Below are 20810 nucleotides of genomic sequence, written 5' to 3'. Positions count from 1 at the left end.
TCTCGGCCCCCGGGCTGGCGGGCGGAGGCGGGATGCGGTGCTGGCCGCGCCCGGGGCACTGGCACTGAGCGGCTGGCGCTGGGCTGCAGCCGGCCGGTCCCGGGGCCGGCAGGATGGGCTGCGGGGGGAGCCGAGCCGATGCCATCGAGCCGCGCTACTACGAGAGCTGGACCCGCGAGACCGAGTCCACCTGGCTGACGAACACCGACACCGAGCCTCCGCCGCCGGCCTGCGGCCACGAGAGCGCCCGCGCCGAGGCCGGACTGCGGGAGCAGGGCGCGCCGCACCCGGGTGAGTGCTGGGCTGGGCGGGGGGTCCCCGGGGCTGCCGCCAAAGCCCCTCATCTGCTGTCCCGCTCCCTTCCCTCCGGTTCGGTCCCCGGGGCGAGCTGGCGTCCCCCGCCGGCTCTGAGCTGGGGCGGGTGGGCTGCCCAGCTATCGTCCCTCCGGAGCCTGGGAGCGGGGACAGCTCCGTCGCATGTACCCCGGGGGAGCTCCGTGTTCGCCAGCCGCAGACCCCGGGCGGACCGGCAGGACAAGCGGCTCCGGCTGATGCGCCGAGAACCTGGCCGGAGAACAGCGTCTGTACGTCGCGCTGAGACAAATGCGAGGGGTCGGGGAGATCGCCGGTTAAGGCTTACTCCTAGCGATCTGTGAAGTGTGGGCCGTTTCTGTCTCTCATGAGTATACCACGGTGCTCCCCAATTCACCTAGCCCCAGGTATTGGAAATTCCCGCTGAACCCTAACATCGGGCACATAGAAAACGTCCTCACTTATGTGAAACACCACATTTGAATCCAGCATCCCCAGGCTGGACGGACGAACTGTCTGAATCTCTTTATTGTTCTGTTAAGAGTTTAATCAAATGCGTGGACACGGGTTTGCAACTAGCACCAAAGCGGTATTCTATAGAGTCTATTTCTCTTTTTTCCCTTGGGAAAAGATGCTTTTTTACGCCTATGCAGGCATCTAAGTCTGCACTTTAAAAACTTCGTGTTTGCTACAGCAGCACTGCAGCGTGTATCAAAAAAAACCTTTCACTGGTCTCATAATTTCTTGTAGTTTCCAGTGGACATGGAAAAGGAGGAACTTTCACATTCCTATGCTTTTATTAGAAAAGGCTTGTTCTCTACCTACCACACTTTGATAATGATGCTTAATTTTTTGAGGGAGAACATATAAATGGCATTAGTTTTGTGATAATCTCACTGGAAGAGAATGTGACTGTATGGTCTCTTGGTGCAGAATAAATGACCATGCAAAACAAGGCATTAAGGAGTATATTTTAAAAAGTGGCACAAATCAGCCAACCCTGCCTTCCTTAAAACCCCCATGAAAATAAAATTCCATGGACCATGACATTGCAGAAAATCAAATTGACCCAACAGTGTGAAATAAGGCAGTTGGCCTACAATTTGACTTTTTATGTTTAAGGTTTGTCACATTGTTAACTGGCAGTGGATCTAAGAATTTACAGTGGGGAAAGACAGGGTGAGGGAGAAAGGGGAGGAGAGATTCAATATGCAAGTGTTAGATAAATTAGATTCTGAGGGCATTTCAATCTGCCTATGGAATCATAGAGACGAGAGAGAAAAAACACAAGTTGTTTTTCTGTCAGTTTGGGATTGTTCTTAGAATACATTTTTTTGTATTGTTGGAGCTCTGTTGGTCCCAGGATGTTAGAGAGACAAGATAGGTGAGGTAATACCTCGTATTGGACTAACTTCTGTTGGTGGGAGAAACAGGCTTTTTAGCTCCTGGAGCTCTTCTTCAGGTCAACTATAACTTCATACACCTTGTCTCTCTAATATATATAGTCTAGTGTTTTGTCCACTCAAGTTTTAAATGCTCCAGATGATGGAACTACCACTACTTGATGGTAAGTTCTTGGGGTGATGTGCCACTATGAGACAGGGTGGCTGGTTGCTGCTCCTAATACATTTTAGGTATTATCACAGTATAAATACCGCAATAATAATAATAGTTAACTTAAATTCTATTGGGAGACTATTCCTTAGCTATATCTCACTGTCAGGAATTTTTCCTAATATTCAAACCTTGATTTTCCCTTTCCTGGTTATCCTGTCATTCCTGGTAATACTCCCATGTACCACAATAAATAATCAACCCCATCCTTGGTATTAATAATACCTGTCAAAAATATTTTCAGAATGCTAGTACATCCTTCTTTCTCTCTGCCAGTATATTTAGCTCTGTTTATGTACTTGCACTATAGATAAATGTGTGTGTAGCCAAACCTATGATATTTCACAACATTTTGGCATAACTTTTTATTAAATAAAATTACAATTCATTACTGTATGTCTTTTTTTTAAATCTTCTGTCCCCCTCCATATTTCTTCTTTCCTTTCTTCCTGTTTTAGTTTTTTTTCTTTAGATTATTTATCAGTCTTTTTACATCTTTTTAACATGAATGTTTAAATAAACTAACAAAATTTCAACATCTCTGTATTTTTCCCAAGAGTAAATACAGAACAATATTCATTGTTAAAAACCAGTAAGTGAAACACTGAAAACTGTAAAAGAACAGATCCTCTGTCCTCTGACCAGGATCATAACAGAAGTAAAATTTGCTCGGTAGCCATTCATGAAAGTCCAAAGCTGAGCTTTTGATAGCACCAAACAGCCTCACATATTGAAGAGGGAGAGAGAGATAAAAATACAGGTAACATTATGAAGCATTGCAGGTGGTGAAATTGAAAGAAACCTTTTAAAAGACAAACTTGTCTAAACTTAGGGTGTGTGGTTTCCAGGAGTGGGAAATGAGAGTTTCTAGCAGAATACTGATAAGAGCCTCCATTTAATTGTAAGCTAAGGACTTGTCACAGAATCTTGGTTTCCCAAACCTCCGCCAATGCTCAGTCTACAGTTGGGCATAATAATAGTACTGTTTTCCCACAGAAGCACATAGGGCTTCATCATGCAACTCATTACACTTGGTTCTCCTCTCTTGAGTTGCCTCATTGACTTCAGTAGAACTACTAGCATGAGTAAGGGTTTACAGGATCAGACTCAGTCACCAATAGGCTAATCCCCCACAAGAAAACCACTGGGTAAATAATTTTTGAATAACCACCAAAACTGTAATGTCTCAGTTCATATTTATGTATAACTTGCTGCAAAAACCTATGATAAACATCTAGTGGGAATGTAAACAGTCTATTAACTGCAAAACACAAACCTCTATCAAAAACCCTTAAGAGTTCCATTAACTCAATTACAGCTGAAACCAAACTCAGTATTATTGCTCAGAAGTAGCTCCTTTTAAGTCATTCTATTCCCACTCTCTCCTAAATCAGCAGCCGTGTTAAACTCAGTTTTTGCTTATTCCGGAAAATGACTTTGACTAATAAAACAAAATGCTGCCTCTTGCTCAAAAGGTCATATAGTCATGATCTGTCCCTTTTGATTGACAGCTCCTCAGAGCAGATACTGGCTCTTACTATGTATTTTTACAGCATCTATCACCAACGGGCCCAAATTTTGTCCGAGGGTGCGGCATTATAAATAATAATTCATCTTTAATTGATCAAAAAACTTAACTTAAGAGCACATCAAGTAAGACTTCTTTTTAATTACTTGAGTAATTTTGTTGTTTGACTTGAAAAAACAAATAAACCTTTCTGTATTAGTTTTTGTATACTTTACAGTTGTAACCTATCAAAGAACATTATCCACAGTACATTTTATGCAAATCAGCCTGACATACTGTAGAGCAGTGGTTCTCAAACTTTTTTTTTCCATGGACCGCTTGAAAATTGCTGAGGGTCTCAGCGGACCACATAATGATCTTTCCAAATGTTGTTTGTACCATTAGCTAACTATTGTAAAGCGCTTTGGATAAATGCGCTATATAAAAACCCCCTTAATTAATGGTTTTTTTGTTCTACAAATAAAAGCACACAACTCATATTAATATCAGTAGTCTTACCTTTCTAATGCGATGGATGTGCCCTCTCTCCCCCTCTGCAGCAGCCCTGGAGCTGGGTCTGGAAAGGAGGGCCATCTCTCCCTAGCAGCTGCAGCCCTGGAGCTGGGGAAAGTTGCCTCTTTCTCTAGCTGCTGCAGCCCTGCACATCCCAAATTCCCCCCACCCCCTCTTCTCACCCTACTGCCCCCTCCCACCTATTCCGCCCAAGACCACCACCTCACCTTACATGTGCATCTTCTCCAGGGTCCAGCCACCTAATTAGTGAAGCCACGCCGGTGCGGCTCCACTAATTAGGTGGGTGGCCCTTCATTCTCTTGTGTGCGGCCACCCAGGTGCGCACCTTAGAAGGAACTATCTGCGGACCACCTGAATGGAGCTCACGGACCACCGGTGGTCCACGGACTACAGTTTGAGAACCTCTGCTGTAGAGGAAAACATATTCATGATGTTAGCAAAGGTGCCTACTCTCAGTGGGCAGCCACAAAAAATAGACTTATTAGCAGAAAAAAGTATATACCATGGGCCAAATCCTTCTTCTGAAATCATTGGCAAAATGTCCATTAAGCAGGAGCAGGATGGGGTCCTTCATGAACTTGTTAGGGAAATTCCACCAGAATAATAGGAGGGAAAACTCAACAGTGACACAAAAAAATTAATAAATTAAGATCAGCTAATCAACAATATCAGGCTGATATTTGGCATAATTGTCTCTATTTAGATGCATTTGTGTGTGTTTATGAAAAAATATTTTTGTTCTGCTGCATTTACTTAAGTAAAATACCAACTGAGAATGATGTAGTTGTTCTACAAATGTGATCACTCACAGCGCCAGGAAAGGCTGATAGATATCACCTTGGCACTTAGGCTGAGGATTCCTGCTCAAGAATCAGCATACTTGAAATAAAATAAAGGGGTTCAAAGCACTGGCCAATTTTTTTATGGAAGTTTCTGAAAGTTGCCCTTCCCTTGTATGTTGCTTTACAGTAGGAGAAACTGAAAGGAGTTGTAGAAAACTAGGGCTGTTTGAACACTAGTTGCCATAACAACAGAGAGCAGTATTGGTTATAACCACAGCTGCAGTCATCTGCTGTTCCGTTGACCAGGTAAACATGAAATTAAAAGTTTAATGTGAGTAAACAACCATGAGGTTGCAAATGAAAATCTCATCTTGTGAAAAAGAAAGATGCTTTATTAAATCATTATATCTTTAAATATACTTTACAATAAACAATTTCTGCTGGAGAGCCCATTAATGCAATGTCCAGTTCAGTAATGCATAATAAGGGTATATCCATGCCGCGCTCTATGTTCTTACACCTGCCTTTTCCTCCCGCCCCCCCCCCCCCCCCCCCCAAGATCATTTAAACTCTGGAATATATAAGGAATGTGTCATAATAATTACTCTGATGTTTAATCGCTAAATAAGAAGGGGTGACTTTATTACAGTCAAGTGTTGTAGTGACCAGTGGATAATTAGGACATCCTTACTGAGTGTAAATGTGTTCCAGAACTTTAGTATAAACATTACTGTTCGATTAAATTACTAGATAATGTGGCCCATTTTTTATTGTCAATGTATTTTATTCTACACACTTTCAACTTCCATTCCCTATAACTTCTGCTGGGAATATATTGTGTTGAACAGGCCCAGTTCTCAGCAATGAAGAAGAGAGCAAAAGGGAGGAGGAAGAAAGGAAGAAGAGATGGCAGGAAAATAGTGTCTAGTTTCAGAAAGTGGCCATTTATGTGTACGCAAAGTTGAGCAGACACACTTTTCAAGCATTAATATGTATACATGCAGGTGATATGCAAAACCTCGGTAAATTTTATTTGTACAGTGGGTTAGTACAGATGTTCGTGCATGCATAAAAGGATGGGTTGCGATAATGCATGGGTTGAGACCCCTTTGCAAATTAGTCCCTTAAATCATAATTTGATGGGGATGTTCTCCAGATTGGCATGAATGGCAGGGTTTACAGAATACTTAGCACCCATGGAAAAACATATAAATAAACCTCTGTGCTGCCAGTACTGTAAGTACAAACACCGTATTAAACATAAAAGCAAGCCAAAAGCAATATGAAAGAGTGCAGGACCCTGCTGCTTCAGAGGAATTAATCTGAACATGTCATTCACATATATACCTCATCGTTCAGTGACAGCAAATTCAATTTTTCACAGACTGTCCACTAAAGATTGATGGGAAGTACTGCATGGACTGAAAAGAAATAACACTGATGCACAGCATAACCACCTTTCTCCCTCAGTTTTCCTGCCAAGAACAAATCACATCTTTCGTTCAGCCCATGAATCAGGGTATTATAAATAACCTTAAATGGCAGTAGATGAAAAGAATAGTTAACTGGATATAGAGTGTAATAACTGATGGGCGCAAACCAACCGGAATTGACACTACATTGAACATTTGCATTCTTCATTCAAATATATATATATATATATATATATATATATATATATATATATATATATATATATATATATATATAGTATTCAACTTGGAATCCAGTTAAGGTTTCCTCTTTGTAGCCTAAACTTATATTTACAACACATCAGTTTTAAATTAGATGTTGTCCTAGCAGATAAAGAGGAACTGATCACAGTCGTAAAAGTTAATGGTAGCTTAGGTACAAATGATCACGACTTCATTACATTTATAATGTGCAAACAGAATAAAGTTTAGACCAGTAATGTAATGTCATCCCCCCCACCCCACCTCACCCCCGGCACACACACACATACACACGCAGTACTTTAATAGGGCCGATTTCACAAAGCTGAAAACAAGTATGAGCCAAATCAGCTGGGAGAAATAATTTAATTAGAAAAAATACGAAAGATAATTTGGGAATCACTTAAAAACATCTTACTAGATGCCCAAAGAGCCACAATTGAGGAAGATGGCCATGCTAGTTAAAAAACCAAAACAAACATGACCGAGTTTACAGGGAAATGAAGGTAGCTATACAACAAATGGAAAAAAGGGAAAGTTGATAGTAAGGAATATAAATCAGAAGTTAGGCATTGTAGAAAATGATAAGGGAAACAACGGGACAAAAGGAGAAATTTATGGCCAGCCGAGGTAAGGAAAATTTTTAAAAGTTTTTAAAATGTATTAGGAACAAATAGAATTCTGACAATGGTATTGGTCCATTAGCAAATGAAAATGGTAGAATCATCAATAATAATGCAGAAGAGGCAGAAATAGTCATTTATATTCTCTATTTGGGGATAAAACAGATGATGTAGTCTCATCATATGATAACACTCTTGCCATTCCACCAGTATCTCTAGAGAATGTTAAACAGAAGCTACTAAAGTTAGATATTTTAAAATCAGCAGGTCTAGATAATTTGCATCCCAAGAGTTTTAAAAGAGCTGGCTGAGGAGCTCACTTGATTGATAAGGTTAATTTTCAATAAGTCATGGAGCACTGGGAAAGTAAATGGGATAACCCAGGTAATGATTGGGCCTGTCATTCTGATATCAATCCTGGACATGATAACAGAGCAGCTGATATGGGAATAGATTAATAAAGAATTAAAGGGGATTAATGTAATTAAAACAAATCAACATGGGTTTATGGAAATCAATCCTGTCAAACTACCAGGATATCTTTTTTTGATGAGATTACAAGTTTGGTTGGTAAAGGTAATAGTGTTGCTGTAATGTACTTAGACTTCTGTAATGTGTTTGACTTGGTTCTGCATGACATTCTGATTAAAAAATTAGAATGATATAAAAGCAACATGGCACACATTAAATGGATTAAAAACTGGCTAACTGATAGATCTCAAAATGTAACTGTGAATGGGGAATAGTCATTGAGAAGGTGTGTTTCCATTGGGATTCTGCATGGATCAGTTCTTGGCCCTGTGCTATGTAACATTTTTAATAATGACCTACAAGAAAACATAAAATGATCACTGATAAAGTTTGCAGATGACACAAAAATTTGGGAGGAGAAGGTCACTTATTCAGAATAATCAGGATCACATGGTAAACTGAACACAAGCAAACAATATGTATTTTAGTACAACTAAATGAAAATGTATATATCTAGGAACAATATTGTAGGCCGTACTTAGGATCGGGGACTCTATCCTGGGAAGCAGTGACTGAAGAAGATTTGGGGGCCGTGACGGATAATCATCTGAACATGAGCTCCCACTTGATGCTCTGACCAAAAGAACTAATGTAGTCAGGCAACACATAATCAGGGGAATCTCGAGTAGGATTAAAAAAGTTATTTTATCTCTATATTTGGCTCTGGTGCAACCAGAGCTGGAATACGGTGTCCCATTCTGGTGCCTGCAATTCAAGAATGATGTTGATAAATTGGAGACAGTTCATTGAATAGCCATGAGAATGATCAAAGGATAGACTAAGAAAATAAGAATGGCCATATGGGGTCAAACTAATTCTCCATCTAGTGAGTATCCTGTCTTCTGACAGTTGCCAGTGCCAGATGCTTCAGAGGCAATGAACAGAACAGGGCAATTTTGAGCGATCCATACTCTGTTGTCCGGTCCCAGCATTTGGCAGTTGGAGGTTAAGGACTCAGAGAGCTCAGTCTATTTAACTTAACAAAGACAGTTAAGGGATGACTTGATTCCAGTCTATTACTAACTACATGGGAAACCAATATTTAATAATGGGCTCTTCAATCTAGCAGAGAAAGGTATAACACAATCCAATGGCTGGAAATAAGCATGACTTTTTAACAGTGAGGGTAATTAACCTTTGGAACAACTTACAAGGATCGTGGCGGATTCTCGATCACTGACAATTTTTCAATCAAGATAAAAAAACCTCTAAAGATATATGCTCCAGGAATTATTCTGGAGAAGTTCTATGGTCTGTTGTGTACAAGAGGTCAGACTAAACATTCACAATGGTTTCTTCTGGTCTTGCAATATATTAAGCATGTGGCTAGATTCAACGTTTTGATGGCTCAGGGCCATAAATGTAAAACATCCATCCAATTCTCCATATACTGTACAGCAATTTTTCATGCCACTCTCAGTTGTATCTCTTCAGCGATCATACTGACACCAGCATCTCTGTGAAATTAAGATGGCATTATGTTAATGACCTATATTAGAAGCTGGAAATGTGTAGATCAGGAGAAGTAATAGTAATGTCTGCGTTGAGGAGCAGGGACAGTATTTAAGCAATATTTACTTGGTAAATCTGATTTTTCTGAAAAGCTTTTATATTGGTTTGATTTATTTATAGCTTCATAGATTTCAAGGCCAGAAAGGACCACTGTGATCATCTATTCTGACGTCCGGTGTAACACAGGCCATAGAGCTTCCCCAAAATAATTCCTAGAACAGATCTTTCAGAAAAACATCCAATCTTGATTTAAAAGTGGTCAGTGATCAAGAATCCACCACAACCCTTGTAAACTGTTCCAGTGGTTAATTACCCTCACTGTTAAAAAGTTATACCTTGTTTGCTGTTTGAATTTAGCTAGCTTCAACTTCCAGCCTTTAACCTTCTGTCTGTTAAATAGATTGAGCTCCTTGCTTCTATCATTGTAAGGCATGTTTCTAATCCATTAATCATTCTTGTGGCTCTTCTCTGAACCCTCTCCAATTTACCAACATCATTCTTGAATTGCAGGCACCAGAACTAAATGAAGTATTTAAACTCTGGTTGCACCAGTGCCAAGTTTAGAGGTAAAATAACTTTTCTATTCGAATTCAAGATTCCACTGTTTATGCATCCCAGGATTGCATTAGGTCTTTTGTTCAGAGCATCACATTGGGAGCTCATGTTCAGCTGATTATTCATCATGTCCCCCAAGTCTTCTTCAGAGTCTCTGCTTCCCAGGATAGAGTCCTCTACCCTGTAAATATGCGTCACACTAAGTGAGGTTTACAGTTCAGGAGGTGGTACTCTTCCCTAAATCAGTGTTCTTGTTTTGAGCTACTGTGCTGATAGAGGTGGGGACTTTAGGATGCGTTGTATAATCAGTATCCTCATCATTTGTGGTTTATCAACAGACCATACCATTTTTCACAAAATCCCAGATGAATTCCAATTTGTATAATTACAATCTGTCTCCCTAAATTCCCCCTGCATTTCCAAGTAGATGGAGTGGGACTGATTCCACATGATTTTCCACCTTATGTAGTCATTTGCATGTGGGTAAAACAAATTCATTGAATGTGCCTTGTGCATAGGCCCTCAGCAGAGGGTCTCCCTAGCTGTCTTGGTATCTCCAGGAGAGAGTCTAGTGGGTACTGAACCACTTGGGATATACAGATTGAAAAAACAAAAACAAACAAACAAAAAAAACCCCATAAAATTGAACTTGGAAATGTAATGGAAGTTAGTCCCAATCACAGAGTACAGGTGTAATGTGTTTCATATGTAAACACTGCTAAGAACGCAGGCTGCTGCATTCTGCATTTCTGAAACTTCCTAATGGTGTTTAGGGATAGCCTCATGTTGAGCACATAATTGTAATCCAGTCTCAAGGTGACAGAGGTTTGGATACCTGTAACAAGAACAGCATTATAGACACAGAACAGTCAAAATAATCATGCCAGTCCCACTTTCGGTGTAATGCACACCTTAAAGGCAAGGGAACTTAATTGCAGTGTAAGAAATTCTGAGGTTCAAAGTTGTTTTTTATTTTAAGCTCAGATTCAGTTAATGTCAGGACTGAAAAGCTGCGCAGCAATCCTGCTAATTTTTCTTTTACATCAGGCCTCATGTTTGGCAGAGATGGAGCAGTGCTATTTTGTTGGATTATGCCAGTTCTTCTTATCAAATGCAGAGCTTGCCAAGCCAGTTTGCGGCACCCTCATCAGCAAAGTGCAGAGCCCTCAGACCACCCTCAAATCTGGTCAGAGGGCAGTTGTCAGTGCTGTGTGACGTTGTCTGTCTTTGGCCACAGCTGTATGTGAGATCCTCTCATTGGCCTCAGGTGCAGGGGTGCTGGAACAATTTGTATAGTGGGGGTGCTGAGGGCCATTGAACCAAACTGTAAACCCTGTATATGATGGAAACCACTTCAAGCCAGGGGGTGCAGCAGCACCCCAACCACCCCTAGTTCCAGCACCTGTGCTTAGGGGTGAAGACTGGCTGCACATTGACCCTGGTCCATTCAAAATCTGTTCAGAAGGACCCATGAGCAGCATGGCAAATCAAAGCTGGGTACATGCACAGTCAGGTCAGTTATAGGAGAGTGGTTTCTGACATCAGCTCCAGACTATTCTTCATGCCACATCAATGTTACAGAGAAATCTGGGCACGGCAAGTAGGCCTGCAATGGGTGCTTTGAAGACAGGTGTGCTTTTGGGTAGTCAAAGAGGACTGGATGGTGGCAGGTTTGGGTTTGCCCTGATCTTCTCACCCATTGAGGCTGTAGCATCCTCACAACAGATGTGTGGATGAGTGGCTTACCTCGGGGAGCCATAGTGCTGGAGTGGATGAAATCATCCCAGTTACGATGTGCATGGTTGAATGTATTTGTGTGTCAACCAACTTGTTGTGAGACAGATGGAGCCAGACCAGAGTACAGCTGCAGAGTAACAGAGAGCTAACTCAGATGGTCGGAGAATTTGAGTGTTTGCTCCCCATGAAGTCCTGGTCATTTTGCTTAGAAGATATGTTCTGAGTCCTCACGTTAGGTGCCTTTTCCTCAGGTGGTTAAGATATGTAAGAAATCTGTCAAGGATTATGCTGAGGTAGTTTGGCTGGGATTCATATTTCAAGTGATGAGAAAGATGATCAGCATTTTTTCGTGAACTCATGAGTACCCGGTTCCTACCAGGGAAACTGATGATCCAACCAGCAGACAGCATTTGAAGTCCTTTCTAGGACTGAATCTTGGTCACTTGCCAGCCAACATTCCTGATGTAATTCTGCCTACCCCCCGAACATTTAAGCCTTTGAACTAGCCCTGAAAATACTACAGCTCAACATTGAGGGATTGTCGACAGCTAAACACAGCACTCTCAGTGATTAAGCCAATGATGCTACATGCTGTGTGAGTATGTATATTTCCCACCAATGGACTTGCATGGAAACAATGGCTTGTCCCTGCTTTGTACCGTAATCAGTAGTGCGCTCTTCTCCAACAATTTTCTTGGCTATTGGCTTAAGTACTTATTATTTCTTTAGTATCAAAAACCTATTTTGCCTTTTTTTTCCTATTATGATCAGTAACACTGTATGCTTTTAAAAAGGGAAATGGGTAAATGAAGGTGCAGTTTTGTACTGAGGGAGTTTGTAACTGTGAGCTTCACTGCAGGAGGTAAGGTTGGGTTTGTTTTTTTTTAAAGTTGTTGGATTTATTTTTAAATCCCTCTAGTCAGTTGATTGAAGAGTCAAGTTTTCTGCTTTGCCCTCTGCTGGTTGACTCTTAAAGTCTTATGTACCTCATCAAGCAAAAGTTATCTTGAGCCTTTCTGTCTTCCCAGAAGATCATGGATTCTGACTGAGTTGCAGGGCAACCTATCCAGGAGAAAGACTGGCCATCTGCAGAAGAGCAAAATAATTTTCCAATCTCTCTCGTTTTGATTTTTGGCCCTCCATTTTTCCAGGAATACATTTTATTGTGTTTCAGTTCCTGCAGCTACCAACCTTAACATCCCATTCGTGTCCTTCCATTCCCAGCTCTGTGCCTCCCACCCTGCTGATCCTACAGAATGACTTCTCACTCCCAGCACCCCAAAGCCTACACTCTCTTCTCATTCAAATCCTTCCTAAAGTCTCACTTCTGGAATTCCCACAAACCTTAACCCACATCAGTTGCCTTCCTTTTACCAGTCCTTTCACACTGCCTCTATTGCACCATATCAGGACTTCATATCAGGAAGATCTGACTCTCAGTATCAAAGAAAAATTAAAGCACTCTAGATCTCGCAAACTTCCAGCACAATAAGGTGGTTGGGACTAGCCTAATGGTATAGGGGTAGCATAGTGTACTACTGTGCAATGAATCAGGATTTAAACAAGTTCTCTGATACCTGAACAACACATTCAGCTTCTGGGAAGATGGACTACTGTAGCCAATTACTTCATTTTATCATTCATTTATTGTGTAATGTTATGATTAACTAACATGTCATGTAATTGTAAGCAGAGTCAGAATGAGCTCTACCCTGACATCCGGTGGTGAGCTGTGGAAAAGGACTTCAAGGGCTGATCTCGTTTGCATGGGCACACCCACCCTGCCTAGAATGATGAACTGCTTGCCCAAATGGTAACTTTGGCTGCTGCGGGATCCCCAGCCTCTTTGTTATTGGGGCAGAAGTAATAAAGCATTGTTATCATGGTTATGTGAATCAAGGACAGTAGAACTATACTTGGCATTTTATGAAAGAGGGACTCGCCCTCAACTAAGTAGCACTCACTAGGCAACGAACATGGGTTCCAAAACCCAGTGAATTGAGAGAGACTGGGGACAGGTATGTGCACCTGGTAGTTTGGGACTCTTCTGAGGGCCTGAAACACTATTTTGACCCCTCCTCTCTCCACTGTGTAATAGCAGAGCTAATTTTGGCTCTATTAGGAGTCTCATTACATGCTGCAGAACTGAAATCACTGATACCTAGGTCTAAGTATTAGACCTACTTTGGGCTAGTGGTGCACAAGCACTAAGGCTCCCCTACTACCAGCTAAAAATCACTGATAGCTGAAATCGCTAAAGAGCTGAAGTTACTAAGAGCTGAGATCACTGAGAGCTGTGTTAAGTGTGCGTGGGGGGGTCTGAAGACAAGTTGGTGAGCGGACATCAGGATGGCTAGCTTGGAGAGCGGAGCAGAGTGGCTAGCTGGGCAGCTGGCAGAGAGGAGCGGACAGGAGCATGTAAGATGTCCCCCATACCTCCCTCCACTTCCACCCAGGCTGGAGGTAAACTCTGCAGATGAACTTCTGAACTCTGCGGGGGCTGCACTGACCAAGGACAGAAACTCTGTGTGTGTGTGTGGGGTGACTATTGGGTTGCTAGACTTAAGACCTTGAGGGGAAAAGGACACTGCCAAACTTACTTGGGCATGGGTTTTTTGCTCATGGTTGGTGTTATGAATCCTGTTTGTGGTGTTTCCCCAACATAATGCTGCATTGTTTCCCTCCTTTATTAAAAGGCTTTTGCTTCACTCAGACTCTGTGCTTGCGAGAGGGGAAGTATTGCCTCTTAGAGGTGCCCAGGGGGGTGGTATGTAATTGTCATAAAGGTCACTGGGTGGGGGCTTGAGCTGTTTTTGCACTGTGTTATTGAAACAGAACCCCTAGATACTGAACCTGGCCCTTGTTGCTGCCAGCTCTGATGGGCAGAAGGGTTACATAATGTATAATCATTGTATGCTAAATAGATTTAAATTGTAGGATTATAAAAGTATAAAATTGATCAGTAGTCAAAAGGGATAAGAATGCATTAGGTATCTAAGTAAGTAGGGCTGAAATGCAAGGCCTACAGGCCGAGGCATGTAAAATGTCAGCTTAACCATACTAGGACTTATGCCTAAGAAATGCTTGACATAAATAAGTGACCAAAGAATGACCCTGTGCTACAAGATTACAGGAAAAGATGTGCCAATGGCTTAAAAATTAACCACAAGAGTAATTCTGACTACAAGATACCTGGTAGTCACATTGTTCTAACACGGGCCCTAACTGCAGGGTATACATTATGCATAAATGCTAATGAGAATAACCAACCTATGAAAAATGGGGTATACCATTATTCTTGGGGGAACAAATACAAATAAGGAAAAAGAGGGTGGACACCTTCACACACTTGTGCAGAGTGTAGGTGTAGTCAGAATCACGAGATAAGAGGGCTCCCAGACTGGGTAAAATGAGTTCCCTACAGGAAAACTCCAATAGGAACTATCCCTCTACTGATGATCAATTGGCAAGGCATCCATCAGACCCTAGAAATATTGTTAAGCATGCGAGTATGACTATATTTGTAACTTGTGCATAGGTCTTTATATAATTTCTATATGCATGGGTAATCATAACCTTAATAACCTTTAATAAAACTTGTAAAACAGACTAGACCTTGTACTTGTGAATGTATGCATGGCCACTAGCCTTGGTCTTTATGTGTTCCTAGAGACTCTAAATCTGAAGCAAGTAGCAGAGGTGACTTTCACTCTGTTAAGCTTGAAACTAGCCACCAGAGCCAAACCTACAGTGGCATAATACCACATTACTAAATTCACATTAAATAACATAAAAGGCTACAAACACCCTGCAGAGATTTCTAGTGATTCCAAAACACTCAGAAATTGTATTTATGGGCTCCAGAAGAAGTGAGATCCAATCCTCGTCAGACAGAAAAGAGTCCAACACATGGTTGAAGGTGAGGAGGAGAGTCAGAAAGGGGGAATGTTGTGAGGGGATGCTATGGTGACTCTTACAGAGCAGGTCTTGTATAACCTCTCAGATAAAAAAAACTCATTGTTTTGTAATTTAAGACATTCGAACTGAAAATAATTGTTTACCTCCCTCTCTAAAGAGGAATTAATCCCTGTTTTCTGTTCTTTACCAGAGTAAAATAATTGATTTGACATATGGATGTGCAGAACATAAATGCAACATTAACCCAGGATTATATGTATGTTACTATTGGAAGACTTTGCTGTGGTAGCAAGTGGAGATCTGATATCTCTGATAATGTAAATACATTTTCCAGTGGCTGAATAATGAAAATGGACTCTATTTTGTTTGCCTCTGGATTATTTCCAAGGTGCACAATAGGAAATCCTTGATAAGAGTTGTTGATTGAAGTGTTACAGCTAAAAGGATTTCAGCAAGATAAATGAAAATTAATGTTATATTCTAGTACTTTTATAACCAGAAACAAGAAAAACAATCATCCCCAAAGTTACATTAATATTATTGTTTTAACCCTTTGATAATACCGAGGGAATACTGAATCCCTAGTATTTCTTTAACTGGTTTAAACAAATACATTTTCACCATAGCAACCAAGGAACATGTCAGTGGAGTGATTCAGAAGCACTTTCTCTCATTCAAAACCGTGTAATTTTTCATCACTAATTGACTTATTATTGCAGAACCATTTGTGTTGCTATATTTAAGGCTATGAGAACAACATTGCCCAAACCCTGTGGGAGTACTCAGAAAAGTTAATAAAACCTAACACTGTTTAATGTTTCTGCTACCTCTCCCTGCACTGTGGAATCCCTTTTCACTCTTAAGGTGCTTCCAGAGGACACTCTCCAGAGAAGAAAGCCACAGAGGACTGGGAGACAGCAAAGAGACACCGGGCTGCCATACAGGGGGCCCTGGCTTTCTGAGTGTGGCTCTCAGAGGATCCACAGAGGGTGGGAGATTGAACCCCTGCTCTTCCAGGAGCAAAAAGGGAAGGCAAATGCCACCCCAAAATGGAAGAATTAGGAGGGAACTGTTTTTGTTTCCTTCTTCCTTGCCCTCCTCCTGTGGGCATATCAGCAGAAGAAAGGGGTCTAGGTCTTAGATGACTACTGTATCCAGTAAATAAGAGCCAGAGTGAGGGACCAGGAGCCGGAAGGTCATGCTGGGGATCTAGCCCTGTCTGGCACTGGATTCCTCTGTGGCTTTGGGAAAATCAGTGAAGGTAGTAATGTTTACCAACCTCCCAGAAGTGTTGTAAGTGTTTGCAGAGTTCTTTAATGACATAAACCTCTCTATGTACTAAGTATTTATTATTTAAGGCCTAATAAAAGGGTTATTGTCAAGGCTGACTGGCCTCAATTTAACTTTGAAATTGTTTTTATTTTACTGCTCTCCTGGACCTGGAAAGTTGTTCCACTTCTTAAAATGAAGATCACAACTTAAATTCAGATTTATGTGCTAGATGATTAGACAAGTTTTAAGCCTGTTATTTTGTGTGTAGTGTGTGGGGCTGTGATCACAGGCAAGTTGTTAAGTTCGGTACCATCTGTATTTTCCTTCCAGAACAAATATAGCCACGATATTTGCCTCTTTATTTCTTGATGGTGTATCAGTGCATGGGGTGTGTAACAGGGTGGCACCCACCTCTCGCGAGCATCCCAGGGCAGGTGTGCATCTGCTCCACTCTCAGTCTGTGGTAACCCCTGTCAGTGGTTTTTCAGGCAGTTCTTTTGAGACTCAGCCCTCCGACTGAGTCACGCACTGTTGGTGTGCAAACAAAACAAATCCCTTCTGCAGCATACAGTCCAACTGGGTCTATTTCAGGGCCCTCCATAATGTCCTGCAGCCCTCCGCAGGCTCAGTCCTTTAATAGTATGACAGTCTTTACCTGGCCTGGGTATTGAGCCATACCCCAAGGCTTCCTCCACGGAGGCAATGGCTTTGCCCTCTCTGGATCCTTCTGGCCCCAGCTCGCCAGCTGAGCCACTAAGCAGTTCAGTTCCCCTTCTGAGAGTGTATCACATTTCAATATTCAGGCCACTTCCCCGTGGCTAATGCAGGGGAGGGAACCCAGACCCACCCACTACTCCTGGTCTCAGCCCAGGACCCTCTGAATAGCAGTTATGTGCCACTGTGTCCTCTTTAACTCTTCACTATGCTGCTTCAGTTCCCTGGGAAACTTCTCCACAGCCCCAGCACCTTCACAAATGCTTCATTCTTACTGTAGGGTTGAAGCCTTGTACTCAGTCCAGCAGCCAGCCAAGAGCTCCTCCTTGATCCCCTGGTCCCTGCCAGCAACTGTTCTTTCTGCAGTCCTGTAGTTCCCTCAGCCATCTAAGAATGCCATCCACTCTCCTCCAGCTCCAGGCAGCAAATGCTTGTCTTGAGCGTTGCAGCTCTTTTTATACGGCCTACCTGGGCCCCGATTGACTGCTCCTTGCAGTCACTCTAGGCAGCCTGTAGGACTTTTTACTGCTTCTTTCTGGGATGGTGTGTGGTAGTATCCTGAGGCCTCCAGAAAGGGCCTCTGGGCCTGGTACACCCCATCACAGGGTGCAACACCAAACATATCAGTATCAAGGCATTATTCTGTATCTAGACATATCAGTGGGGGAGCACCCGGTCCCAAAAATTTGCAAAGAGCTCCATGTTGTAGATGCCTGTACCTGCAAAAGCACAGGGATGAATCCACATGGAGCTCACTGCAAGATCAGAGTCTATACGTGCTTGATCCTGTCGTCGGTCATTCATTAGGTATCACCTGTCATACTATATTGAAAAATCACCAATTGCACTGCAGGGGATGCATACACTTCATATGACTTGTGCTGAAAATGCATGAGCTACTTTCCAAACAGAAAAGGTGGCCCTGTCCATGCTCTGTAGACAAATTAATGTCAGACAAACATACAGAGTTTAGTCCAAAGGGTATGACACACAAGAAGTGTGGTGATTGGCCATATCTTTATAAGTTATTTATTTTGTATACACACAAGTTATGTAGCTTCCTGCTGCTTTCCAAGCTTTGTGGTATGATGCTGCCAGTCAGAAAGCAGCACTGAGCCCTAAATGTTTGCAAAGGTAGGTGGAGTCTCCCCTCCGTGAATATATATGAAGGGGCACAACCCCAGGCAGATCTCCCTCTGTCTGCACAGAATGCCTTCTCCCTGGCATGTAGTGGAAGCCCTTCCAATGGGGCTCTGTACAGAAGGGACTCCTCAAGGGTTTGGGACAGGAGAAGGTGCAAATGACGCTTCAGCATTTCATACAGATCAGCTTGATTTCCACAATCGAAGGATCCAGCAAACTGCAGCAGGGTTCCTAACAAAGTCACATGCAGGCACAGCTGTCCTTCTAGATGGGTCCTATCTCTGTGGATCTCATGGGTCCTTTCTTTCTGGATCCCAGATTGAGAAGCTTCACCTGCTGCCAAGTCAGCGAGCCCTCAAATTTTGCCCCCTTAGAGGATGCTTTCCAGGAAAATCTCTGATGTTATCCTCATGGAATGTTCCTGCCTCTCTGCCCCCTTCCCTTAGGTTTGTCCATGGTAAGAAGTGACCTGATGCTTCTAAATTTACCTCTCCTTGCATCCCCACCTATACTCATTAAATTAAGGGTGGGAGTATGATCCACAGTTCATTTTACTTTGAACAGGAGAAGCATATAATATGTATGTACCAGTCCTCATTTCAGCAGCTCTGTAAAGTTTTCCCAAACACCAATAGCTTCTTAGAGAAGCAGAGGGGGAGAAATAGGAATTCCAACTTGTAATACATAAACTTTGCTTATGTCACTAAAAAATATTTTAAGACTAGAAGAAAGAAACTTAACTAAAGTCACAGATAAATACTTTCTCTGGTAGAAACCGCCTGTGGTAACAAAGCTAGTTATTCCTTCTTAGCTGTGAAATATTACTCAAAATGTTCATCTCTAATGTCTAATGCTCTACAATATCTTTTTATGACTACACAGCATGACACATAAAAGCTTATACATTGTTCATGAGACATCAACCACAATAAATAAGAGGTGCTGCTGAACCAGAAGAATTTAACCTAACCAGACTGTACCACAGTCAGTTCCAAAAATATAGCATTGTTAATTAAATAACTCCACGCTTCCCATCATCTGGAATTAAAGCATGCTAGGTGGCACATATGCCAATATTCAGTCACTTTAAACACAGGTATACCTGTAATTCAGTATTATAGTATCATGTTTATGATATCATTGCTTGATTATATAGGATCATAAGAATTGCTGTACTGGATCTGACCTATGGTCCATCTACTCCAGTATCCTGTCTCCATGGCCAGCACCAGATACTTCAGAGAAAGGTTTAAGAACCTTGCAGTTGGCAGATGTGAGATAATCTGCCCTTAAGAAGTTCTCATCCTGATCTCTAATAGTTAGAGATTAGAGATTTAAACCCCAAAGCATAAAGTTGTAAATGCCTTCTAAATGTTTTGTTAACATTAACTTTTATAACTCTGACTATTCTTGATATCCATACAAACATTCAATCCCTTTTTGAACCTTGCTAAATTCTTGGCCTCCATGACATCTTGCAGTCAATGAGTTCCACAGTCAAATTTTGTGTTGCATGAAAAGGTATTTTCTTCTGCCAGTTTTGAATTTTCCCTTTCAGTTCCATTGCACGTCCCCTTGTTCTTGTGTGATAAGACAAGGAGGATAGAAGCGCCTGATTTAGTTTCTCTAGACCATTAATTATGTTATATACTTTTACCATGTCTCCTGTTATTTCTCTTTTTTAAGATAAACAATCCTAATCCTTTCAATCTAATTATTCTCATTCTCCTTCTCTTCTTCTGCATTATACTTTTTGAGATGAGGTGACTGCATATGGTATTCAAGATGAGGGTACATCATTGGTTTATATGATGGTGGTATAATATTTTCAGTATTATTCTTGTAATGGGGTCAGCACCCGTTTCTCGTGTGTGCCCCCTTTTCTCTGGCCAATAGTGCCTGCAAACACAGTTCTTTTCACGGGGGAGGGGCAGACAATACCCACCTCTCATGGGTGGCCCCCTTTCTCTCGGTCACGTGTGAGCCTGCTTTTCTTTTCTGGTGATACATCAGGGTGGCGCCTGCCTCTCACAAGCACACCCCCAGCCACTGGTTCTCTCAGCTGGTCTTCAGCAGCTCAGTCCTCAGCTGAGCCACACATGCTGTCCCCCTTCTGGGGTATACAGTCCCAAGTTCTTATCATAACCCTGGTATGGGGCCGTAGCTCTAAGGCTTCTTCCCTGAGGGACCGCCTTCTTCAACCGCCTAGCTGGGGCCCACCTCAGTACCCTCGAGTCAGCTGGTGTCCTTTTCAGCAGCCCTTCCTTGGCTCAGTCTGCAACCAGACCAGCAGCGCCCACCTCTGTACCCTCGCCTGGTCTAGCCAGGTCCTGGACTCAGTCCCCTGGGCTCAGCCTGCTCTCACTGACCTTTTCGTTTCCTG

At 42.1% G+C, this 20810-nt stretch overlaps 1 protein-coding gene across 1 annotated transcript in view; it reads left to right on the top strand.

The window, feature by feature from the left end:
* Positions 1-20810, top strand: part of BAALC (BAALC binder of MAP3K1 and KLF4) — a 40997-nt gene continuing 20187 nt past the window's right edge. Inside the window, exon 1 of the mRNA XM_007056101.3 lies at positions 1-291. Coding sequence (XP_007056163.2) covers positions 114-291 — 178 coding nt within the window. The 5' untranslated portion in view covers positions 1-113. The remainder of the gene's footprint in view (positions 292-20810) is intronic.

Source organism: Chelonia mydas, chromosome 2, assembly GCF_015237465.2.
Source record: "Chelonia mydas isolate rCheMyd1 chromosome 2, rCheMyd1.pri.v2, whole genome shotgun sequence".
In the NCBI taxonomy this organism is placed as follows: Eukaryota; Metazoa; Chordata; order Testudines; family Cheloniidae; genus Chelonia; species Chelonia mydas.
Note: the sequence above shows the minus strand (reverse complement) of the source record. Positions and strands in the feature narration are given on the sequence as shown.